The 27,140-nt window shown below is 35.7% G+C and overlaps 1 protein-coding gene across 1 annotated transcript in view; it reads left to right on the forward strand.

Moving 5' to 3' along the window:
* The window catches only part of FAF1 (Fas associated factor 1), a 428,908-nt gene that overhangs the window by 171,507 nt on the left and 230,261 nt on the right, over nucleotides 1-27,140 (forward strand). Inside the window, exon 7 of the mRNA XM_047789144.1 lies at nucleotides 18,713-18,818. Coding sequence (XP_047645100.1) covers nucleotides 18,713-18,818 — 106 coding nt within the window. The remainder of the gene's footprint in view (nucleotides 1-18,712; nucleotides 18,819-27,140) is intronic.

Consider the following 27,140-nt stretch of genomic DNA (forward strand, 5'->3'; position numbering starts at 1 on the left):
GAAGCAAGTTTGAAATGGGGGACAAAGATGCTTCAAGTGTTTTATGGAAACTCTTCCTTTGTGAGGAAAAGCAGCATGGGCAGAAATAGTATTCACTCTGTGAGCAGAGGCAGAAACTTGAAGAAAGGCAAATGTAACATTGTTCTCACTATCCTTGAGATCTCTTAACTGTTTTCATTGGTTATACTCTTCACCGCATCCATTAAGCATGGTATATAATAAGGGAAAAAACTGAAGTATTCCTGTTCTATCTCTGCTTCTTAAAACTATTCAGCAGCTGTGGCAATAGGTGCTCCTGGTTAAGAGGTGACACCTTGTGGGTGGTATGTGTATTGATACTCATACAATTGGAATTTACTTTTTTTTTTTTTACACATTTCTCTCACCCTATACCGAGGCCATTCTAGATACTCTTTCACCTACATTATCCCAACTAAGAAGTATCATAGAACTATTGTGGGATACACTTAGTATATGGACATCCTAAGGATGCTCTCACATAGCCCTCGTCCTACTTCTGTTTCCTCAGCACCTGCACAGATGTTAATTCTTGTAATGTTTTTCACTGTTATTGTCTATATCCTGCTATTTCAGTTTTTGGTGTTCTCCCTTAATGCAAGAGACTCTGACTTAGAATAAGAAGAAAGCTCTAGGATATCATCTTTAAAATAAGTTAAAGCAATCACCTTATCTAGTCCCATTTTTATGACTGGGGGAACAGAGGTACAGAAGGGGGAAGTTAAATAGTCTCACAGGCTTTAGCTTCTTCAGCCAGAATGATCAGGATGGTAATTTTTGCCTCCCAGGGTTTGGGAGAGGGGCAGGGTGATAAGATAGCACCTATGAGCATCAGACCTGACACAGTACAGTTGCTGAGTACTTTCTCTTTCCCAGGTCACAGATTTAGTTAGTGAATAAGCCAAGAATTGGCTCTCATAGAGCTCTTAACTCCAAACCACTCATCAAAGTTCCTTTGAGCATTGCTCAAAAGGTCAGAGTCAATATGGTCCTCAACGTAATGTCTTATTTCAATCTAGTTCACTGTGTAAAGTAAACTAGGAGCAGTGCCTCCTGGCCCATGGTAGATTTTCAATAAATCCTTTAAATGGATGGACTAAGTGATGCAGCTCATTCAGAAAGAGATGATCAACTTCCAAAGGGGGATTCCTTTTGCTATGGATTTTTTATTTTCAAGCTAGAAAAAAGTAGGTTTTAATCTCTGAATAATTTGCTGAAATGTTATTTGAAGTGGTTGTTCTTTGAGTGTGTCTTCTTCATGGTAGCTTTTTATTGATCAGTATTTGTGTGAGATTTTAGTGCTGTGGCAGAAAGACATTAAATGGCCTTAAATGACAGTTTTCTGAAAACTTAATATATGCAAGCAAATGTTCTGAATGGATTGGCTAAGATTTTCTTCCAAAATGCTTTACAAGGCAACTTTTTTTTGGTTGTTTTCACAAAGGATATTCATCTGTGAAAATGTTTCAGTAGTGTTGTAAGCAGTATGTTATTTGATATATCATTCTTTTTTTTTTTCTGTTCAAATCCTTTGTCCATTTTATTTTATTTTTTTATTATTTTTTTTATTTTCCCACTGTACAGCAAGGGGGTCAGGTTATCCTTACATGTATACATTACAATTACATTTTTCCCCCATGATATATCATTCTTAAAGTACCCATTACTGCTCAAGAATAAATTAGTCAATGTTTCATGTGTATTATTGTGATTACTCTTCACCTTAAATTTAATGCTCACAAGCATTATTATTAGATTTTGTGAATTGAAATTAGGACATATTGGATTGGATGTCTTCTAAAAATGAGTTCCTTACATAATATTCCTTACTTAATAGGTGCTGCTGAAAAGTGGCTCTTTTAAGAGGACATTTCCCTAAAGTTATGCATTCTGGATGAAAGGAACTTGTCCCCAGTTAAAGCATTGATAGAGATCACAGCACATCTAAGTGGATTCATGTACCAAACCCATTTATAGAGTTTACTACCTGTTGATAGATAGGTCAGTGACTACTGAGATTAGTTTATTAACATCACACTTTGAAAAAGAAGTACTTGTGTTTTCCTTTGGTTGATTTAGTGGACAGTCAAATACGTGGTCACTAATTCATGAAACAAAAATCAGTGTACCTGTAAATGTATTTTTTTCTTTCTTTATGATTTGTCTAGATGGATAGCAGTATGTTTGACGATTTGCTATGAACTACTTGATGGATCACAGTATATCACTATCACCGCTAATTACCTTATATTAATTTTGATTAATCTTATATACTTTGGTTAGTATATTTTGCTGAATTCAACATATCACTATATTGATAAACAGTAATTATAGACGTAAGAACACCTGAACTTTGAAATGCTCTTGAAAAATGTTATTAAGAATTACGTGAAACCAAATGTTTATTGTTTATTAAATATCTAGACATATTTAATTGATAGCAAAGAAAGCAATTAGAAGTAGCTGCAGAGTAAGAGGCCAGCCTTTGTTAAACGGGTTTTAAGATTGTTACAGAACTTGTAGTGATGATAACATGGTGTCTTGGAGGATGTTAACAACTGTAGCAGAGTGTTAATTAAGAATGATGTAATCTGCAGCTCAGAATTATTAGTATCATATGTTAGTTTAGCTGGACAGGAGCAAAAGCTAATTTCAGTTATGATGAGGGCTCAAGTTGTATTTGTAGTGGAAAGATTAACATTTTATTTTTGTCCTGTTCCTGAGACAATTTAAAAATCCTGAATGAAATACAGTCAAATGTAAACATCAAGTCCCTAGCTCATTTACATATGTGCCAGATTTTCAAACTGATTGCTATTTGAACCTAATCTGTCATTGCTGGCTGCATTAGCTACAACAAACATTACATTTACATATTGATTTCTTATTTTGTTTTAGTGTAAATAATCCATAATTATAGTAAATTTGGTCTTTTGTTGACAAGAGCTCATATGACTCTGTAAGTTTAGAATGGAAATTTAAATTACCATGTGTCATGCTTTTTAATTTAAAATCTTCGTATATCTGAAGGGATAAAAAGATCATTGTAGATCATAAAATATTCCCAAAGAGACAAAAGAGAAAATTTTGAAGGGCCTTTTGGAAAGAGATTGTAAAGTGAAAAATTCAGTAGCACTCTCTAAGATTATTATTTATATTTTTATAAGAAAAAGTCATAATAATTTGAAAAAATTAACTTTTTTGCTTCAATATCAGGTCATAATTAAAAAATAAAATTATTGGAAACGAACCTTCTAAACCTATTATTACACATTGATTTTGTTTAAAACATCCAGTACAAGAAAAGAAATAGCATACACACAGCAGAAGTTTCCATCTCTGTGTTGGTGTTAATATTTTACTCTTCTTAACTGCATATATAGCATTGATTTGAGAAATTTAATTTCACTGATTACAACCTGTATATGTCAGTAGTCATATAGTATTATTAAGTAGCAGTGGCAGAAAATATCCATGGTTTTCATTTACGTTGATTAAAAGTGTGTTATGCGGCGTTCCCACTGTGGCTCAGCCATAACGAATCCAACTGGGATCCATGAGGATGCGGTTCTGTCCCTGGCCTCGCTCAGTGGGTTAAGGATACAGCATTGCTGTGAGCTGTGGTGTGGGTCACAGACACGGCTGGGATGTGGCATTGCTGTGGCTGTGGTATAGGCCAGCAGCTGCAGCTCTGATACAACCCCTAGTCTGGGAACTTCCATATGCCACAGGTGCAGCCCTAAAAAGAACAACAAAAAAAAGTGTGTTGTATTTTTGAGGTTAAAAGCACAGGGCCCATTAATTGCAAAAATAGTAGTTGTCAAATTGAGAACTTTTTATGGTTTACAATTTTTAATGGAGATACAATTTACATACAATAAATACATAATTTGTTAGTTTCCCCCAGTTGTATGAGTTTTGTCAAGTGTTTATTGTTTTTTAAGTGGATTTTAATTAGTGAGATTTTTTTTTTGTCTTTTTGTCTTTTTTGTTGTTGTTGTTGTTGTTGTTGTTGCTATTTCTTGGGCCGCTCCCGCGGCATATGGAGGTTCCCAGGCTAGGGGTCGAATCGGAGCTGTAGCCACTGGCCTACGCCAGAGCCACAGCAACGCGGGATCCGAGCCGCGTCTGCAACCTACACCACAGCTCACGGCAACGCCGGATCGTGAACCCACTGAGCAAGGGCAGGGACCGAACCCGCAACCTCCTGGTTCCTAGTCGGATTCGTTAACCACTGCGCCACGATGAGAACTCCTAATGAGTGAGATTTTAATTTGGATCTGTATATACAGGTATTTAACAAACAAGTCATTTAGTAGAAGCCTGTGCTGAATTGATGGCAACTCTTTACTCTAGTACTGTGAATACAGAACCTCTGACAGCCCTTATGTTAGTCAGCTGAGGCTGCGATCATAAAATATGGTAGACGGAGTATCTTAAACAACAGCTTTTTATTTCTCACAGTTATTGAGGCTAGAAAGTCCCGAGATCAAGATCCTGACAGTTTTGGTTCCTGATGAGAGCCCTCTTCCTAACTGCCTTCTCACAGTGTCCTCACTTGACAGAGGGAAAAACACAAGCTCTGTTCTCTCTTCTGTTCCCAACTCTATCATGGGAGCCCCATCATCATGACTTCACACATAATCATCTTCCAAAGGCCCTACCTCCAAATACCATTACAGTGGGCTTAGGCTTTCAGCATGTCAGTTTGAGGGGGCACACAAACATCAGTCCATAACAGTCCTGAAGCCCAAGTCTAAATGTGGTGTTTTTCTTAGTCAAGTTGTTTCATCTTGGTGGCTTTATACTTTATAACAGTGTTTCCCCTAGAAATGTTACTATTTTAATAGGAATGTTATGATTTAGCCTGGCCAAATAAATCTTCTGCCCACTGAAGATTTAAGAGGGAATTCTTTTTTCTTTTCTTCTCTTTTTTTCTTTTTTCTTTTTTTTTTCTTTTTTTGAAATTTTAAGAGGGAATTGATTCAAGGAATTGCTAAAGAAGAAATCCTTAAATTATTGTTATTATCCTTGATGTAAGATACCCTGCCTTCTACTGTGCTGCCTATGGGCCTGCTATTATTTCTCAAAAAGAAGCCATTCCTGGAGTTCCTTTTGTAGCGCAGTGGTAATGAATGCAACTGGTATTCATGAGGATGCGGGTTTGATCCCTAGCCTTGCTCAGTGGGTTAAGGATCCAGAACTGGCCGTGAGCTGCAGTGTAGGCTGCAGACATGGCTCAGATCTGGCAGTTCTTGTGGGTGTGGCATAGGCCAGCTGCTGTAGTTCTGATTTGACCCCTAGCCTGGCAACTTCCATATGCTGAGGGTGTGACCCTAAAAAAAAAAGATGCCATTCTTCTTCTTAATCAGAAATTATGACAGGTATATAGCTACATGATGATCAAATAATTGTTTCACTGCCATAATGTAACCTTAAGTTAACCTTGAAAAATCACTTTGTCGTACATACTGAAATAGCCGTGTGCTTTCTGCATAAGTGGATCACTGAAGTACTCTCTTAATGTGAAATAAACAGTCAAGAAAGAAGGGACTGTTACATATATTTTCTTAATGTTGTTGCTTTTATCAGTACTTGACATAAGGAGGCCAGTAATTTGTGGCTTTTTATATTGGCAAGTATAAAAATGTCTGTAGCTTCATATTTATTTATTTGGGCCTATATTAAAATTGGTATGCTATTTTCCAATGTCAACTCCCCACTCCCACTCCCCAAAAACCTAGAAGGGAATATAAAATGGATTAAACTAAGTCAGTGAATTAAAATGAAATTGGTGCTCACTAGAAGGTAGAAATTTTATTTTATTTTTTTGTCTTTTGTCCTTTTTTAGGGCCGCACCCGTGGCATATGGGGGTTCCCAGACTAGGGGTCTAATCCGAGCTGTTGCCCCGGCCTACACCAGAGCCACAGCAACACCAGATCTAAGCCATGTCTGTGACCTACACCACAGCTCACGGCAACGCTGGCTCCTTAACGTGCTGAGCGAAGCCAGGGATCAAACCCACAACCTCATGATTCCTAGTCAGGTTGTTTCCGCTGTACCACGATGGGAAATCCAGAAGGTAGAAATTTTAGAGATGATTTCCCTGTTCCTAAAACATTTACAGTGAAATTAGAATGGGATCTTCTCAGGCAGAGGTGGACCTTCTGCTAATGAAAGGGCACTGGAAGGCCAAGACTTGTGGACAAAAAAGAAAGAAAATAGAGAAGGGATGCTCAACTGAAACTATTTCTAGAATTGTGTGGTAGCTTAGATATTGTTGCTTAGTTGTAATCCTGAAAATTTTCAGGAGGTGGATCTCTCTCTGTCCATTTGTCTATCTTTTTATAGTTCCCTCTTACATCTTCCTCCCTTACTCTGCCCCCGCCACTTGAAACTTAAGACACTGGCTAGGAGAATTACGAGATGGTATATGTAAAAGTGTCTAACACTTAGCCATGAATTGCTTAAAATTTTTAACGTTGTGTTGTATTGTGTTTATTGCAAATAGCCACCAGTTCAAAGCTTGGGGACAATGTATATCATTCTCATTACATTTTAAACATTAATTTCAGTTTGTATTTGAGGGCAGAGCAATGGTATGTTTTAATGACTGTTGTCTCTTTTTAGAAACAACCATGTCCTTGTTGGTAAATGCAAATATTCAAACTGAAAGGAAATTCATAATAGAGAATGAAAAATTAAAAACCAGTGAGGAGAGAATAAACATTCTATTAAAACCATTTCTTGGAGTACTCTTGTGGTGAGACTGGTTATGGATCTGGTGTTGTCACTGCAGAGGCATGGGTTAGATCCCTAACCCAGGAATTTCCATATGTCATAGGTATGCCCCACCCCAAAAAAAACAACCCCCATTTCTTGCATTTAATTAAAATTCAGCTGCTTTTTAAAAATTTCTACCCCTTTCTCCTCCTAATTGAAGAGAAAGTATGCCATTGAGAGGAAAAAACTGGTTCATATTAGTTCCCACATGCTTACTTCAGTTGGAAGTTACCCTCAGAGCTACTCTAAAGGATAAAGTTGAAGTAGCATGACTGAGTTTACATTTTGAAGGTAAAAGAGAATGCTTAAAGGTGGATTAACCATGGATAACTATCCTAGCCAATCCTCAGAAGACACTGTTTGAGAGAAAATTACTTCTAGATGTAGAAACCAGGACTGATCATATTCTGCTAAGCAGTTAAGAATCAATTGGTGTAGATAATGTTTTAGCAATAAAGTCTTTGCAAATGATGCAAATCACCATAGTAAATTTCTTACAGCCTTTGCCCCCCTCCTTGGTCAAATTTAGGTATTCGTCCTCTGTATTTCCATATCACCTTAGCAAAGGTGGTATTAGAGCTCTTAGCAAATGGCCTGTGTGAATTGTAGGTTTGCTTGTCTGGCCCATTTCTCAGTAAACTCGGTGAAGGAGAAATGTGATCTTACTGGATTCCCTTCCCCAGTATCTGGAGGACAAATCATAAGAGTTTGACTTTGTAAGAGTCACTGCTACTTATTTTGTGTGTATCACTAAATTGTTGCTGATGGGAGTTCCCATGATGGCTCAGTTGGTTAAGAACCCAATACAGTGTCCTCCAGGATGTGGGTTTGATCCTTGGCCTTGCTCAGTGCGTTAAGGATCCGGCGTTGCTGAAAGCTGTGGTGTAGGTCACAGATTTGGCTCAGATCCCACATTGCTGTGGCTATGGTGTAGGCTGGCAGCTGCAGCTCCAATTCAGCCCCAGCCCAGGAACCTCCATATGCCGCAGGTGTGGCCCTACAAAGAAAAAAAAGTTGCAAATGATGTTGCTGCAAATGGCATTATTTCATCCTTTTTTGGTGGCTGAGTAGGATTCCATTGTGCATATATACCACATCTTCTTAATCCACCTTCGGGTCAATGGACATTTATGGATTGCTTCCATGTCTTGGCTATTGTGAATAGTGATGCTATGAACACAGGGGTGCATGTATCTTTTTGGATAATAGTTTTGTCTGGATATATGCTCTGGAATATATATGTCTGGATATATGCTGGATCATATGGTAGTTCTATATTCAGTTTTCTGAGGAACCTCCTTACCATTTTCCATAGTGGTTGTACCAATTTACATTCCAAGTGTAGGAGGGTTCCCTTTTGTCCACATCCTCTCCACATTCGTTATTGGTAGACTTATTAATGTTGGCCATTTTGACCAGTGTGAGGTGGTACTTCATTGTGGTTTTGATTTGCATTTTTCTAATAGTGATGTTGAACATCTTTTCATGTGCCTACTGGTCATCTATCTGTATGTCTTTTTTGGAGAAATGTCTGTTTAGGTCCTGCTGCCCATTTTTTGATTGGGTTGTTTGTTTATTATTGTTGAGTTATATGAGTTGTTTGTATATTATGTAGATTAAGCCCTTCTTGATTGCATCATTTGCAAATATTTTCTCTGATTTTGTAGTTTGTCTTTTCATATTTTTTTAATTTTTATTTTATTTTATTTTATTTTTTTGTCTTTTTGCTATTTCTTTGGGCCACTCCCCACGGCATATGGAGGTTCCCAGGCTAGGGGTCTAATCGGAGCTGTAGCCACCGGCCTACACCAGAGCCACAGCAACGCGGGATCGAGCCACGTCTGCAACCTACACCACAGCTCACGGCAACACCGGATCGTTAACCCACTGAGCAAGGGCAGGGACAGAACCCGCAACCTCATGGTTCCTAGTCGGATTCGTTAACCACTGCGCCAGGACGGGAACTCCTCATATTTTTTTTAATGGTTTCCTTTGCTGTGCAAAAACTTTTAGGTCCCATTTGTTTATTGCTTTTATTTCTGTTGCCTTAGGAGACTGTCCTAAAAAAAAAAAATGTATGGTTTATGTCAGAAAATGTTCTATGTTTTCTTCTAGGACTTTTATGGTGTCATGTCTTATGTTTAAGTCTTTAAGCTATTTTGAGTTTGTTTTTGTGCATGGTGGGTGTGAAGGTGTGTTCCAGTTTCATTTATTTCTGTGCAGTTGTCCAGTTTTCCCAGCACCACTTGGTTAAGGGACTTTTCTTCCCATTTTATATTCTTGCCTCTTTTGTCGAAAATTAATTGACCATGTGTGTCTGGGTTTATTTCTGGGCTCTCTATTCTGTTCCCTTAGTCTGTATGTCTGTTTTTGTACCAATGCCACACTGTCTTGATTAATGTGACTTTGTAATATTGTCTGAATTCTGAGAGAATTATGCCTTCTGTGTAGTTTTTGTTCCTCAGGATTGCTTTGGCACTTCTGGGTATTTTATGGTTTTGTATCAATTTTTGGATTATTTGTTCTAGTTCTGTGATAAATGTCATGGGTAATCTAATAGAGATTGCATTAAATCTGTAGTTTTCTTTGGGTAGTATGGCCGTTTTATTTATTTATTTATTTTTGTCTTTTGTCTTTTCAGGACCACACCTACAGCATATGGAGGTTCCCAGGCTAGGGATCCAGTTGGAGCTGTTGCTGCCAGCCTGTGCCAGAGCCACAGCAATGAGTATGGCTGTTTTAACAGTATTAATTCTTGCAAGATCATGGGCTATCCTTCCATTTCTTTGAATCCTCTTTAATTTCCATGATGAATGTTTTATAATTCTCAGCATTTAAGTCTTTCACCTCCTTGTTCAGGTTTATTCCTAGGTATTTTATTTTTTGATGTGATTTTAAAAGATATTTTTTTATATTCCGTTTCTAATACCAAAATGCAACCAGTCTGAATATTAATCTTGTATCCTGCTACTTTGCTTAATTCATAGGGTTTTTTATATGTAGTATTGTGTCATCTGTATAGAGTGACAATTTTACCTCTTCTCATCCAATTTGGATACCTTTTATTTCTTTTGTTTGTCCGATTGCTGTGGTTAGGACCTCCAATACCATGTTAGATAAAAGAGGTGAGAGAGGGTATACTTGTTTTGTTCCAGATTTTAGCAGGGAGGCTTTCAGCTTTTCTCCATTGAGTATTAATGTTGGCTGTGGGTTTTTTATAATGGCTTTTATTATGTTGAGGTATATTCCCGCTATACCCACTTTTGTAAGAGCGTTTATCATGAATGGATGTTGAATTCTATCAAATGTTTTTTCTGTATCCATTGAGATGATCATGTGGTTTTTGACTTTTGTTAATGTGGTGTATGTATTACATTGATTGGTTTCTATATATTGAACGATCCTTGTGAATTTGGGATGAAACCCACTTGGTTTTTGATGTGTTGTTGGATTCGGTTTGCTAATATTTTGTTGAGGATTTTTGCATCTGTGTTCATCAACGATATTGACCAGTACTTTTCTTTGTTTGCGATGTTTCTGTCTGTTTTTTGTATGAGGGTGATGGTGGCCTTATTGAATGTGCTTGGAATGTTCCTCTGCAGTTTTTGAGAAGGGTTTCAGAAGGATGGGTGTTAACTCTTCCCTGTTTGATAGAATTCACTTGTGAAGCCATCTGGTCCTGGACTTTTTTTGTAGGGAGTTTTTCTAAATTACATATTCAATTTTGTTTCTAGTAATCTGTTCAATTATGTGTTTCTTCTTGCTTCATTTTTGGTGGACTGTATGTTTCTAGAAAGTTGTCCATTTCTTCTAGGTTGTCAGATTTGTTGGCATATAATTGTTCATAATAGTCCTTTATGGTTTTTCATATTTCTTCAGTGTCTGTTGGGTTTTCTCCTTTTTCATTTCTTGCTTTGTTTATATGGGTTCTCCCTTTTTCTTGGTGAGTGTGGCGAGAGGTTTTTTAGTTTTGTTTACCCTACTTCTATTTTATTGATTTCTTCTCTCATCTTTTTGATTTTCTTCCTTCTGCTGACTTTAGAGTTTTGTTTGTTCTTCCTTTTCTAATCTTTTTAGGTGGTAGGTTAGGTTGTTGATTTGAGATTTTTCTTGTATTTTGAGGAAGGCCTATGTTGCTATGAACTTCCTTAAAGAACTGCTTTTTCAGCCTCCCATAGATTCTGTGTGGTTGTGTTTTCATTGTCATTTGTCTCAAGGTATTTTAATTTCCTTGTCAATCCTTTTTTTTTTCTTCTTTTTTTTAAGTAGCATGTTGTTTAGTCCCCATGTAATTGAGCTTTTTTCTCATTTCTTTTCTTGTGGTTGATTTCTAGTATCATGCCTTTGTGGTCAGAGAAGATGCTTGAAATAATTTCTATACTGTTAAGTTTGTGGAGGTTAGTTTTTTGCCCCAGTATGCAGTCTTAGAAAATGTTCCATGTGCATTTGAAAAGAATTATATTCTGGACTAAATAAATAAATAAATAAGGGGTTCTCCCATCATGGCTCAGCAGAAATAAATCTGACTAGCATCCATGAGGATGCAGGTTCTATCCCTGGCCTTGCTCAGTGGGTTAAGGATCTGGCGTTGCTGTGAGCTGTGGTATAGGTCACAGATGTTGCTCAGATCCAACATTATTGTAGCTGTGTTGTAGGCTGGGAGCGGCAGCTCTGATTCGACCCCTAGCCTGGGAGCCTCCATATGCCACAGGTGCAGCCCTAAAAAGACAAAAGACCAAAAATAAATAAATAAATAGATTTAAAAAAAAAGAATGTATATTCTGGGCTTTTGGAATACAATGTTCTTAAAATGCCAATTAAGTCTAACTCTTCTATTGTGTCATTTAGGATCCCTGTTATCTTATTGATTTTCTGGCTAGAAAATCTATCCATTGGTGTGAGTGGGGTAGTAAATTCTCCTACTGTTATGTATTCCCATCAATTTCTCCTTTTTTATCTATTGGTATTTGTTTTTATGTATTTGGGTGCTCCTATATTAGGGGCATGTATGTTGACAAGTATAATATTCTCTTCTTGATTTGATCCTTTTATCATTAAATACTGCCCTTCTTTATCTTTCTTTCACTTTTTTTTTTTTTTTTTTTGCTTTTTAGGGCTCTGCTCATGGCATATGGAAGTTCCCAGGCTAGGGGTCAAATCAGAGCTGCAGCTGGCAGCCTACACCATAGCCACAGCAACCCCAGATCCGAGCCACTTCTGTGACTTACACCACAGCTTACAGCAACATCTGATCCTTAACCCACTGAGTGAGTCCAGGGATCACACCTGCAATCTTATAGTTCCTAGTTGGATCATTTTCCACTGTACCAAGACAGGAATTCCTCTTTATCTCTCTTTATGGCCTTTTAAAGTCTGTTTTTGTCTGATATGAGGATTGGGACTCCTGCTTTCTTGTCATGTCCATTTGCATGAAATATCTTTTTCCATCCCCTCACTTTAAATTTGTATGTGTCCTTTTTCCTAAGGTGGGTCTCTTGTAGGAAGAGTATTCTATTCTTAAAAAATAGGCCACCTTAAACTTATATGTAATAAAAATTCCCACTTGGCTTTCAAGAATTTAATATTCATAATTTTGGTCAAGTAAAGATTATTATCATCTCTTAAAATTGTTTAAAAATTTTTGATTTATTTTTTTGGCCACATTTGAAACATGTGGAAGTTCTTGGGGCCGGGATCCAATCTGTGCCACAGTTGTGACCTGTGTCACAGCTGTGGCAATGTTGAATACTTAACCTGCTGCACCATGTAGGAACTTCCAGTATCCTTTTTTCTGAAGGAGAAACTGAGAATTTGCACATTAATTAGGTGGCTGAAATAAGAGCCTTGGGTTTGGTAGACATACAACAAATAGTATTGACAAAATGTATTATTGTGGGGGTGGGAGACAAAGGTCAAACAAGTAACAAGTAGTGAAGCAGGAATTCAAATCTGGCTCTTTGGCTTCTAAGCAGTTTAAAGCCATAAATATTTTTTCTTGCTAATTTACTCTCCCCCAGAGCTCCTATGAAATTGTAGAGCTAGACTAAATTGGTATTCCTCTAATGTAGTCTTGCAGTCAGTGCTGGTCCTGACAAACCTCAGTTTGCATGAGTCTGCCAGTAAAGATAAACATACTAAGGAATTGCATAATGGCAAGCACTAAAGGTATTAGACATATGTGTAGATTCATACATAAAGATAAAGAAGGATCTATATAATAATCAAGACTTCCAGAATTCTGAACTCCTTATTAGCCTAGCATTTGAAGCCCTCGTAGTGTCAGTCTTGAGTGTTTTTCAAGTTTCCTCTCCCAGCAACCCTTCTTCACATTGCCTTATACTTCTTTCTTGTTGCTTTCTACACTTTTCCCGCTATTCTCCAGTCTCCATCTTTACTGAGACTAGTCCATGTCGAGATCATCCTCCATTATCTACTTGTCAAATCACTATCCATTCTTCTTCATAGTACTTCAGGTTGCTCTCTCCCTTTTCCACAAACCTCACGTCTGTTTTAACTCCTTAAGTAGTCTGTCTTGAGGTCAGTAATTATGTCTTTGATTCCTATGTTATTACAAATAAGAATCAAATAATTATAGAAAGAATAAGTGAGTTGGGAACTCCAAGCAGGCAGGGGTCTTATTTATTATTGTATCTGGGAGATGGGATGCTGATGTATAAAGAACATAGAATCAAATATAGTTTGGAAACTGGGTTCCATCATTTTATATAGCAACATAACCCTGGAAATTACTTAGACTTTCTGAACTGCAGTTTTGCAAATAAAATGACACTTCACAATGAGAATTAGTAGTTTTTTATCTGTAGTTCTCATTGTTGTGGAGCTATTCCTTAACTGTTTATAGGATTGCATTGAGTCACCTTTTAGTATGCTGGTTGCCAAGGGAAACACAGATAAATAATAAGATATTTAGCCTCATAAGGCTTGTAGTCTTAAATATAGGGCTTTCATTCATGAAACAAAGCAAACCATATAAAATACACTATAAATAAGTATTAAATATGGTGTATGATATAGGAATTTAGAGAAGAGGCAGTGTGTAATAATTATGATGATAGGTCATGAGGTAGTCTGAAAGCTGTACAGTATTTGGGAGGAGAGGGATCTGTAGTAGTCCACCCTTATCCATGGAGGTATGCCTCAAGATCCCCAGTGGATGCCTGAACCCACAGAGAGTACCAAACCCTATATATACTATGTTTTTCCCTATATAGGCATACCCTGAAAATATTATGTGTTCAATTCCAGACCACTGCCATAAAGCAAATACTATAGTACATGAATTTTTTTGGTTTCCTGGTGTGTGTAAAACTTATCTGTATACTATTCCATAGCTTTTTAAGTGTGTAATAGCGTTATGTCTTTTTAAAAAAATGTATATACCGTAATTAGAAAATAATACTGTTGGAAAAATGAAGCCAACCCTTGCTCAATTCAGGGTTGCCATAAACCTTCCATTTGTAAACAAACAAACAAACAAACCACAAAAAAACCAAACATAGTAGCTGTGAAGCAAAATAAAGCAAAGTGCAATATAATGAGGTATGCTTGTACCTGTGACCAAGTTTAATTTATAAATTAGATACAGTAAGAGATTAACAACACTAACTAACAATAGAAAAATCGTAACAATGTACTGTAGTTAAAGTTACGTGAATGTGGTCTTTCTCTCAAAATATCTTATTGAACAAATTTAATGTCTTTTCCGTCTTAAGTACTGATAACTAGAATGTGGCTGTAACTTTTGCAAGATGAGTTTGTGGCAGAAAAACTAGCATAGATTTCTTTTTCCTTCGTCACAATTTCGTGAATAGAAGATTCATTCTTGCTGTTTATCTTAGCAACTTCAGCATGCAGGTTTTTTTTAACTTTCCACCTTTTCACTCTTAGTTGTTTTCTTTGTTTGTTTGTTTTTAAGAGCTGCTCCTGTGGCATATGGACGTTCCCAGGCTAGGGGTCTAATCAGAGCTACAGCTGCCGGCCTCCACCACAGCCATAGCAACTCAGGATCCAAGCCACATCTGTGACCTACACCACAGCTCATGGCAACGCCAGATCCTTAACCCACTGAGCAAGGTCAGGGATTGAACCCACAAACTCATGGTTCCTAGATGGATCTGTTTCTGCTGCGCCACGATGGGAACTCCTCACCTTTCCACTCTTAGGGAAAGCACTTTATGGTTCTTCTTTGGCGTATGCAAATTGCCAGCATCACTGCTTTGGGACCTTTAATAACTAAAATAAGGGTTACTTGAACACAAGCACTGCAGTTCCGCGATAATTGATCTAATAATAACCAAGGTGAGTGCTAACGAGCAGGATATTCTGGACATAGGGATGATTCATGGTCCAGGTGGGATGGAGCAGGAGGGAGGGAGAATTCATTGCTCTACTCAGAATAGCCTGCAATTTAAATCTTATGAATTGTTTATTTCTGAAATTTTCCATTTGATACTTTTGGACCTTGATATATTTGATACATTTTGATACCTTGGTTAACTGCAGGTAACTGAAATTACAGAAATGGAAACTGTGCAGGGGACTGCTGTATGTGCTGTCTGCTCTCTTACTTGACCTTCATTTCTTACACATAATCATACACGATATCTCTTTGGCTGTCTAATAGGCAACTTAAATTTGATATATACAAAACTTCACGATTTTTTTTTTACTCAACCTGCTCTTACTCCAGTTTTCCTTTTTTTTTTTTGTCTTTTTAGGGCCGCACCTGTAGCATATGGAGGTTCCCAGGCTAGGGGTCTAATTGGAGCCATAGCCGCTGGCCTACACCACAGCTCACAGCAACGCCGGATCCTTAACACACTGAGCGAGGCCAGGGATATAACCCGAAACCTCATAGTCAGATTCGTTTCCACTGCGCCACGACAGGAACTTGTTAAATGCAGTTCCATTTTTACATTTGATCAGGCAACCTTGGGGTTGCAGGTTTGGTTTTTCACATTCTATCAGTAAGTTTTCTGTCTCTCCCTCTAAATTCTGATCCTTCACTGTCGTTGCCACCACTACCTTAGAATAACTATAATCACTTCTTGCTGGGACTAGCCCTGCTTTGACTCTTTCTCCACTATAGCCAGAGCAACAGTAATGTCTAGATCTAAATGTAAGTCAGATCTTAACCATTTCCCAATGTAAAACTTTCCAATGAGTTTCCTTTGTAGTTACTATAAATACTAAGTTCTTTATTGTGGCCTTCGAAGACCTACATACATGATCAGGCTCCTGCTGTCTCTTTCTGATACCAGCCTCAACTTAAATGTCACTTCCTCAGAGATGCCTTCCCCAGCAATTATGTTGAAAATAATTCCCTTTACCTGCCTTCTCTGCTACCTTTTATAATTCTGTTTATTTTCTTCATAGCACTTAGCATTCTCTAGTTACTTATTCATTTACTTGAGTATAGTTTTCTTTACAAAATATAAGTTTCATAAAAGCAGGGACCATGTTTTTCTTGTTCATAACTGTATCCCTAGCAACCAGAATAGTGACATAAATATAGGTAAGTGTGGAGTTCCTGTCGTGGCGCAGTGGTTGACGAATCCGACTAGGAACCATGAGGTTGCGGGTTCGATCCTTGCCCTTGCTCAGTGGGTTAATGATCCGGCGTTGCCGTGAGCTATGGTGTAGGTTGCAGACGAGGCTCGGATCCAGCATTGCTGTGGCTCTGGTGTAGACCAGTGGCTGCAGCTCCGATTCAACCCTTAGCCTGGGAACCTCCATATGCTGCGGGAGTGACCCAAGAAATAGCAAAAAAAAAAAAAGACCAAAAAAAATAAATAAATAAATAAATAAATATAGGTAAGTGCTCAATAAATATGTGTTAACTGAGTGAATGAACATGCTGTATTCTTCCACTTAGTATTTCCTTGTCTAAAAAGTCCCACCCATTCTTCTTTCCCTTATATTTCATTTTTTTGTATTTCTTCTCTGAAGCCTTCCCCTTCTCACTGAGGCAAAGTTAAGCATTTTCTTCTCAATTTTCATTGTACTTTTTTCAATTTGTCAGTTGTACCGTATATTATATTATACTATGTCTGTTTTTGTGTATGTCTGCCCTTATTAGATTGTGAAGCTTTTTGTGGACAGAAACTGTGTATTATTTGGGTTTGTGTCCTTAGCATCTGGAATAAGGCAAGGCATTCAGTTGATGCTGATATATAAATGAATCAAAATCAAAGTCTTATTTCCTATGGTAGTTTAAAGGAGACAACTTGGTTGTGTAAAATACAAAGATGAATAAGACTCTTGCCCCGTCTGAAAATTTACAATTTAGTCATTAGTCAATAAATATTTATCTGCATTGTGCCAGGCATTATGCTTAAATGTAAGGATACAAAGACAAAGGTACCTGCCTAAAGAAACTCTGTCTTAGTTGGGTATCATTTCCTTTGATTTCGATCAGTAATACTTCATGCTAATACTGGTGTTTCCTAGGTATTTTCAATCTATAATTAACCTGTGAATTCTGTGGGAGACACTAGGTACACAGATTAATACTGTCATAAACAAATAGATCTGTGGCTTACCTTTTTTTAATTTATGTGCCTAAATTCAGTTATCCTTCATAGTTTTTCTTTCTTTCTCTCTTTCTTTCTTTCTTTCTTTCTTTCTTTCTTTCTTTCTTTCTTTCTTTCTTTCTTTCTTTCTTTCTTTCTTTCTTTCTTTCTTTCTTTCTTCTTTTTTCTTTTTTTTGCTTTTTTGAGGCTGCACCCACAGCATATGGACTTTCCCAGGCTAGGGGTCAAATGGGAGCTACAGCTGCCAGCCTATGCCAGATCCTAGCTGTGTCTTCTGCCTCCACCACAACTCATGGCAATGCCAGATCCTTAAACCACTGAGCAAGGCCATGGGTAGAACCAGCAACCTCATGGTTCCTAGTTGGATTAATTTCTGCTGTGCCATGATGGAAACTCCTATCCTTTGTAGTTCTGACACATTTTAATATTTTAGAACTTTGGCACAGTTTAATGTTGCTCTGAATTCTCGAATTTCTGAATTCCAGGTGTTTCTGAGTCTCTGAGTGAAAGCACAGTTATTTTGAAGGAATTTTAGTAAGGCAATTAAAGTTGTGTAGATTTCAGTATTTTCTGAATTTTTACTGAAACCGTATTTCTATTCTTATATGATATTCAGGAGTATAAGTAATATTTTCAGGAGTTCCTCTTGTGGCTCAGCAGTAACGAACCCGACTAGTATCGGTGAGGATGCGGGTTCAATCCCTGGCCTCCCTCAGTGGGTGAAGGATCTGGTATTGCTGTGAGCTGTGGTGTAGGTTGCAGATGCAGCTCAGATCCTGCATTGACGTGGCTGTGGTGTAGGCTGGCAGCTGCAGCTCCGATTCCACCCCTGGCCTGGGAACTTCCATATGCTGCAGGTACAGCCCTAAAAAGACAAATAATAAGAACAATAGTAGTAGTAGTAGTGGTGGTGGTGGTGGTGGTAGTAGTAGTGGTAGTAGTAGTAGTGGTTTCAAATTTCTGTTCTTCAAGAACTGATATTTCACTTGGAATTGAACAAGTCTTTGAGTATACATTTTAATAGCGTATTTGGGATTTAATATAATTGACAGATTTCGTTTTCTTGGAGAAAGTACACATGCAGTTCATAGCACATGAGTTGTAGAAATTCTCATGTATGCAAAGTATTTGTAATTGAAATTTAAAAACACCTTGGTGGAGAAGGAGTTAACAGGTTAGCTCCCCTTGGTTGTTCTCAGCATGTTCTCCTGCCTTTAGGAGCTGAAAAGATGATAACATTGGGCCCGGACATGCCTGTGTGGCGGTTATGGTACTCCTGGGGTTTTTGCAGCTAACTGTAAAGCAAGCTAGAACTTGTTCATCTCAGAGTTCCTTGTTTTTCTTTCAACCCTTTCAGTGCCCTGCAGGAGTCATTAAATCAAAACTTCATGCTGATCATCACCCACCGAGAAGTCCAGCGGGAGTACAACCTGAACTTCTCAGGAAGCAGTACCATTCAAGAGGTGAGTTATGTCTCACAGCTAAGGAATAAAGGTAGCTCATTATAGCTAATGTTGACCCTGTTAAAGAGGGCTTATCTATTCTGGTTGGAAACTCTATTTATGTTTCATTATTGGGTTCTTTATTTTAATTAACTGGAGCATCAATGATTACTGTAGATATATTAAATGACTTGACCTAGAAAGATAGATGTTGTAAATGAAAGCTCTTGATAATTCTTAAAATAGTCAAGTCTTAAAACCTTGCTTAAAACTTACTGTTATATATTTCACATTTTCATAGTAATTATTCAGAATATTAATTTAGAAATTATTGACAGCATGCATTTTCCAGCATGCTTATATTTTATTTGAAAGGTTGCTCTTGAATATATTATTTATAATGTGTATCCTGCCTGTTTCCAAAAGGAATTTGAGGAGGCTTTTCTTAAGCAGCTCAATTCCAGCCTTGGGCAGTATTCCTGACATACTGTTGGGAGACTCAGTCATTTTAGATCACAGTGTCTGAGAATAATCTATTTATAGTATCAATATTTTCTTCATCATGGCCAACCAGGGCCACTGTTTCAAAAAAGAACCTTCCCCAAGAGAAAAGAGGTATCTTGTAAGTGACCCCACCCACCTAAATTATCTCCTTAGGGAAAAAAATGTGTAAGGCTATGATAAAAACTTGTGCCTAGAAACAGTGAAATGATGATTATGTCACATTACCCCTTGTTAGGAAGGCAACAACTTGTCGACTCATGTTTTTTGTAAAGAAAATTAATCATGCTTAATCTTGGATTATTTCATAATTTTTTTCCTTGGACTGCATTGCTTAAACTAATTATAATGCCATATTAAAAAGAACAAGTTGTTTTTACCATCATCATTTTTCAGAAGTATATGAATTGTTTCAGCAATGGTTGGACTGTTAGTGGTTTCCTTTTTTCATGTTTTATCAATAAAGTTCAGTTTATGAATTTAGCATAAATAACTCATTACTTAAAATTTGTTTTCTTTGTTTACCACTTGAATAGTTTGTTGACTAGTAACTAAGATCTTTAAAATTTTTCTTGGCCTCTAATTCAAATCATAGGTTTTAAGTTATTTGATTTTTCCAGGATTTTAAATATATTAATTTCCCTTTCATTTTTAATATCTATAATGATGTTACATTTTTAATTTAAAATTTTAATTCTTTGAAGAATCGTTGTTGTTTTTTAACATTAAATATAATGTTTAACAACGGCCGCATCACAGAGTTATTGTAGGAACCTCATGATTGTGAAATTTAAATTACATATTGAACAAAAGTAAGAAATTTACTTTCAAAATAAATATCCCCAGTTTCATCAAGAAAAGCAAAGATAATAGGTAAATTTCATTCTGTTGTTGATTTATTTTTTTAATTGAAGACTAGTATAATTCATGAAGGTAAACCTAGAATATTTCTCTTTCTGAATGAAATTTTTGAATTTCTTTCCTAATGTAAAGCCAAAATTTTACCTTTTTTTTTTGGATTTTTGTTTTAACATTTCCCAGTTTCTATAGTTTGAGTGTGTTTCAACTTTCTCCCACAAGAGGGCGGAGAGGACTATTAAACTGATAGTCTAAAAATGCCATTCAGTGTTTTCAAATTAGCTTCTCTTATATTAACAAAAAGGAGCATAATGGCCAAGTTATTGTTTGATTTACAGATAATTGGCATATTGCAAGGAGGAGACTTAATTTCACCCTTTTAAATTAAACAGGGAGATTTAAAAAGACATAAAATATTCATTAATGTTCGGTGATTATAAAGTAGTGGCATATATTTATTTTGCCTTTATTACTGTTTCGATGGGAAAATACTGCAAATATTTCCGAAATCGAGTTGGCCATACTGACAAGTTGAAATGTTTAAGCAACGTTAATGCAATCTGCTCACACCTGATATCCTATTCAGAATGATTCAAAATGACTACATCAATTATTAAAAAAATTTTTTAAAATTCTGTAAATGTGCCATTGTACGCCACAGTTGGCTGAAACTGTTCTCCGTGGCCTACTATTTAGATTATCAAATATATTCTAAGCTTCAAGGACTTGAAAACAGTAAATCTTTTTTATGCCATTTTCTAAGTGAAAAATATCCTGAAGATATTTTTGCAAAGATAGATATTCTTAGGCATTTCTCAACAGCAGTTTTTGGTTTCTTCTTTGTTTCTTTTTTCTTTTTTTCCTTTTTTAAAAGTTGATATTTTGAGCAAGGGGAGGGAGTGAGATGGACTGGGAGTTTGAGGTTAATAGATACAAACTATTTATTACATTTAGAATGGATAGACAATAAGGTCCTACTGAATAGCACAGGGAACTATAAATAATCTCCTGGGATAAACCATGATGGAAAATAATATATTAAAAAAGAATGTAAAATAATATTTTGAAATGCTAGTTGCCAGGAAAAAAATTAATGCAGTTTTTTCTAATATCTGTTGCTTTACTGTGAGCTGACAGGTACACATGGGTTATTTTATTCTGTACAGTTTAGAAAAGGAATGTGGTTTATACTCTCTAGGCCTGGAGTCACACTCCTTAGGCCTAAGCCTAAGACTTTTCTCCTTCAATTTGTGGAATACCTAGAAAGGGATTCAAGAGAACAAGATGCAACCCCTAGTGACTCTTAAGTATGTGCATTTTTTTGTTGTTCTTGCTGCATGATTAAAAGCCAGGTTGCAACACACAAAAAGTAAAATCTTGAAATGATTTTGCAGTGTTATTTCATAAATGCTAGCATTTTTGCTATTAATGTGGAAGCTTAAGGATGCTCATATAACCTACCTTATAAATTAATTTTTGTCACCAGTTTCAGAAATTTCTTTGCAGTGTTTAATAGGTCCAGGAATGAATTCCAACCAATATATGAGGGAAAGGAAAAAAATTTTAAAAACTGATTTTATTTTCCAATTAGTAGATTACTTTTGTTGTAGATAGGAAAAAGCACTACTTTTTGGCATTTTTAATTTTTGAAAGGCTTGCACTTAAAAAAAAAAAAAAGCTTGTGTAGTATTTCTCCCCCAGAGTGAAGGGTCTATGAAATGAAATAGGATTGAAAAAGGCACTAAAATTTCAACTTTTAATTAAACAAAATACATTTTAAAAAATACTGACTAAGAAAAATAGAATTAGATGCAGTTTGAATTTTAAATAACTCCTCAGTGACCATATGTTCATGCAAGTTAGTGGTAATAAACTGATAGTTGTACAAGTGTTTGTTCGTTCTGGCTCTGTGGTCTCTTGCCTCATGCATGACTTAGGTCCTTTGGGTGCTCTAGATTTTAATTTAAGCTAGTTAGATATTGAGGTTATTTTTTTTAAGCTCTTTACAAATCCTTCCACTTACATTATCCTCCTACTTGAGGACAAGGCAATGGTAGTTTAAAAAGGTCAGAATGAAGAGTTTCAAGTAGCCATAAGAATAAAAATCCTTTACCTTTTAACATTATAGGAAAATAATTTATAAAAATTATCAAATAATAATAACATTGTAACAATCTTTCTTTCCACATTTTTGAGTCCTAAGTCAGCTAGTTGGCACCTTTAAAATAGTGAATTTCCTTGAAAATTTAAACAAGCTTGCCTTATGTTAATGGATTTTCTACCTTGAGAATTTAGATTTTTAAACAGTTAATTGTACAGATTTTAGCAATTCTGTCTAATAATATTGAAGATCTGTGGTTACAAATGCCCTTGGGATTGGTTAAATTAAGGGGGAAAAAAAGATTGATTTGCTTATTGCAAATCCTAAACTCAGGTGTGGAAAAGGATATAAAGTCCCTGAAATCAAGCCAACTTTTCTTGGAAACTAATATTTTGTTGTCCATCTTACTATTGCAAAAGTTCCTATTAGACAAAATATCCACTTTTCTTTGTAGATGTCATACAAAAAACTTAAGGAATACGCAAATGACCTAGAGTAACAGTGGTAAGAAACTGAAGTATTTTTAATACAGAATCAGAGAGCATTACTTATCTATTATAGCAAAAAGCAGGATGAATAGCTGTTGGAATTATTTGAATCCTTTTTTGAGTTTCACTTTACCATAGAATTCTCACTGTTCTTATTAATGTTGATTTAGTTCTTAATGGGAATTAAAGGGAAAAACTGACAGCCTATAAAGATATATCTTGCATGGAATAGTAAAACACTTCACTACAAATACTAGCGATTGTTGAGTGGGAAGTCAATAGTTGGAATTAGTAACAAGAGGTGAACTAAATAAATCAAACGGGTCCTTAAAAATAATGTTGGCTAAGTAATTGTGAAGTCATGAGGCCAATACTGATTTTGCAAATTTGAAACTCCTGTCGGGTTTTTTGTGTCTATTTTTCTCTTGCTACTTTCTCAACTTCCTTGACTAATGTATATTTCGAACTACTCTCCTTTAAGGCTAGAGGTCATTAACAGTAATTAAAAACGTAATCTTTTACAGATTATACTAATGAGCAATTTTCTAGTAGTAGGTTGATTATAACTTCTTAGCTAACATGTCTTTTCTGCATATGTTTTAAGTATAGTTGGTTGGTGGTTGGTTGGTTGGTTGGTTGGTTTTCTAGTATGGAGCGGGTGGGGGCTGCTGGCACAGAACTGTGAAGAGTAGGGAGTTGAGGATGTGCAAATGGAATAAGATAAATTGTGTGCTTATTTAATTAAAAGTTTAAGTGGTTTATTTTTACTGCAAGATAAATGGCATATATAAGCTCAATTAGAATGAACCCATTTTAATTAATGTGTATCATACTTCGATTTTTTAAAGTCACAAGTGACATTTTAGCAAGAATGAAAGAGATAATTTCTTAAGCAACTGGGCAATGAATTCAAGTACTTATTTAGTTTTCAGAAAAGGTGATTATGAGTCTCTTTTAAATATACATGTATATTATCAGTTTCAAGTTGCATTTTATAACTGAACTCTGTAAAAGTTATACCACTTCAAATGAACAAACTAGGGATGATTCTTTTATAAGTATTGGTGTTTCTGTGATGCTTAGTAAATTATCCCCTTAGGAAATGAATTTAAGTAATATTTACAATGCAGCCATTTGAAACTGACATGTTTCTGTCCCTCTAAAAGTATTTTAGAATAATCTCAATTAGAAAATTTTTTTAGCCCAAGTAAGTATTTCAACTACATTTCAAGAAGGTAGAAACAGTGAAATTTTGTTGAGAGTCAAGGGACAGTGCTTTAGATTTTTGTTACTTAAGATATGTGTATCCTAACAACTTCTTGGCAGACCATATTTTGTAATCTGTGATTTGTGTGTTGGTAGTTTTAAAATGCCTGGGTTAAGAGATATTATGTTCAGTTATCAGAAACTAATAAACATAAGACATTTTTATATGCAAGAAAAGGCAGAGAGTAAATAATTGCACTGGTGACCAATACTGTAATAATCCTGTTTTACAATATGCACTTGACAGGTTGTAATAGTGCTAATTGAAGAGACTAATTCACACTTGCTTCATTCTATTCAAAGGCAAAATCAGCAGCTTGTTTTGCTTTTGACCAGATGGTCCTCATGAACACCTACTGTGCACTTTAAGTGCTTTACTAGAATTACAAAGGCTGGGGGCTGCGTTCGACTCCAAATGATTTGAGAAGAGAGAGAGAGAGGGAGAAGGAGAGAGAGAGAGAGAGAGAGAGGAGAAAAAAAACCCCTCTGTGCTCAATGGATTTGGTGCAAGTAAATTAATTCTAGTGGACCCATTACACACTGAGCCCCCTTTTCAAAGCTCTGAGCCTCCTCGCTTGCTCTGTAGCAATGAGAAAGAGAAAGAGAAAGGCAGATTACTGCAAACAGAAATAAAAAAAAGGGGGTATGAAAGGGAGAAAAGAGGCCTTGAAGCCTTTCATATCATTTGAGTTTTTCAAGTGCGTTATTTTTGGGGAGGGTGGATATATGAAAAGCCAATTGGAGTTTTTTTTGTTTTAAAGTGCGCTATTTAAGCACCCTGAATATAGGCGCAAGAGCAACAGTTGACTGAGTTTACTGTGGTGAAGCTTTGTGTTCCAGGATGAATCAAATTCATTATATTCAACTCTTTGTGTTTTAACATGAATGTAGGGTTAGTTTCACAAGACTGTGTCTGTTTAGGATAATTATAATTTAATATTTTCCTTTCATAAAGTTATCACTGTAGATGTCTAAAATTTTAATCAAAGCAGATTTTGTACATTGACTTTGAAGCACCCTGACAGTTTAAAATTCAAAGGAAAGCTTTTTTAGTTTTCAAAAGAAAAGAAAGGCTCATTCTAATGGCATTGAAGCAGAGATTATTATAACTAATTAGAAGTCACACATCTGTTAGCTTTTGGTTTGTGACTTACTTATGTATTTTTTGAGTAAAATATATACTTTAAAAATATATTGCTGTTATAGAGTGAACCCAAAGAGATAAAATGCACTTAAAAGAGAACCACTTATTTGAGCTACCCATTTTTCCAAATCTCCACATGGTCCCATAAAAATATGTAATGTATTAAAGTTCATTAAATGTGAATTTGAATTTTATAATTAATAACCTTAAGTTTACATGCACTTCCAAACATGTTTTTGCACAGTTCTTGCTAGCATAATTCTGAATATTAATCAAAGGTATTATAAAATAACGAAATACATGCAAACCCAGTTTGTGCAAATTTATAGGTATTCTGTATTCTTAAAGCTATTTGTGTACACTTGCGGTGGGAATACTGACTCTATAAAATGATTGTTATTCTAAGCTATGTGGGTTAAAAAACAAGGGATCACATCTAAGAATACATGTCAGTTATTTTGTATGTTTTTGTATTTGCAAATTTAATTCTCTTATGATATGTTTTTGTTCCGTGGTTTACTCTTGTTTGATGGCACGTATTACTGACACTGTAATTTAAGTTTATTTTAATTATAGCCATTAGGAAATACAACAAAATTATAACAATAATATATTACATAATGATAATTGTGAACATTTTACAAAAAAGGTAATTTCTAAGTTTAGCCATCTCTTTAAATGAATGTCTAGAATTTGAATTTTTGGCATAATGTACCAATATGCTTTATATGTCAATATGTTTCAGTTATGTTCTTAGAAAATAAAATATAGAAATACAAAAAGAACCACAAAAATATTTAAAAATTTCTCAAAGACTTTTAATGAAGCAAGTAACATGCCTTCTTTGATATTTAAATTTAATTTAATTAATTTCCTCTTAATGTGGTCATTACTTTGGGACTTGTTTCATTGAAATATAAGTTGTAGGATGGGGAGGAATATAACGGGAATGCCCAGCCCTTCAACTAACAAAATATCCAATGAAATTTATAAGCAGTGAGGTGTTAATGAATTGATATCCTTGGGGAGAAAAAGATTTCAAGAAAAAAATCTGAATGTTTAGGAAAAACTTACTGAAGAACATTTTTTGCAGTAGACTCTTTAAAATAAAGGTAAGACTATTAGATTCTCTTTCTAGTAGGTACCATAAAAAGCTGTCCTTAAAGCCAGAACCTCAATTAGCAGAAGTGGATTGATCATGACCATGCAGTCATTTATTTAGGTGAGGCTGATTCTTTGGTTTCACCCACACAGAAGTTGGAGCATTTCTCCTCCTGAAGAAGAGTTTATTTCAGTATTAAAGTATTAACCCCCTAGACTCCTGAGTGTCAGAAACATGGTTCTTTTCTATAGGGTAAAGTTTGGAAAAGGGGGCACTTCCTTTGTAGACCTTGGTAAGTACCACATTACTTAAGCTGAAAAATGTTTTTAACATTTAACTATCCTCTAGCCGTAAAATAAGAATTATAACCTTCCTATTTTTCTCCCCTCCCACCATCCCTCACCAAAAACAAACAAAAACGAACAAGGAAGTAAATTGAAGGATGGGTAAACGAATATAAAGTGCTCATAAACATAAGCCAGACTAAGTATATATTAAGATAAAGCCTGTATATAGGAAATTATTTACATGTTTATCTTTATATACCAAGGATTATTAGTCTATAACCTCTTAAAACATCTGTATATGTGATTTTTCTTTTGTCTAATGTGTTTTTTGTATAGCCTAATTATTTAATCAAGGAGTTATTCTTTTTCAAACATATTTATTTTGGCAAATAAACTTAAAAATGTTATTGCTCAATTTAGAGCTGTATTGCTTTATTATTACCCTTAATATATTCCTATTATTATTTTATTAAACATTTTTTTAAAAAGAGAAAGACTTTAAAAGCTCATAGCAAACATTTTGTATAAATAACAAAATGTATGCCTTGCTTTGTGGTCATTGCGTGACCAGACAGTAGAGTACTGGATTGTTTTAA

This window comes from Phacochoerus africanus, chromosome 8, assembly GCF_016906955.1.
Source record: "Phacochoerus africanus isolate WHEZ1 chromosome 8, ROS_Pafr_v1, whole genome shotgun sequence".
Lineage (NCBI taxonomy): Eukaryota > Metazoa > Chordata > Mammalia > Artiodactyla > Suidae > Phacochoerus > Phacochoerus africanus.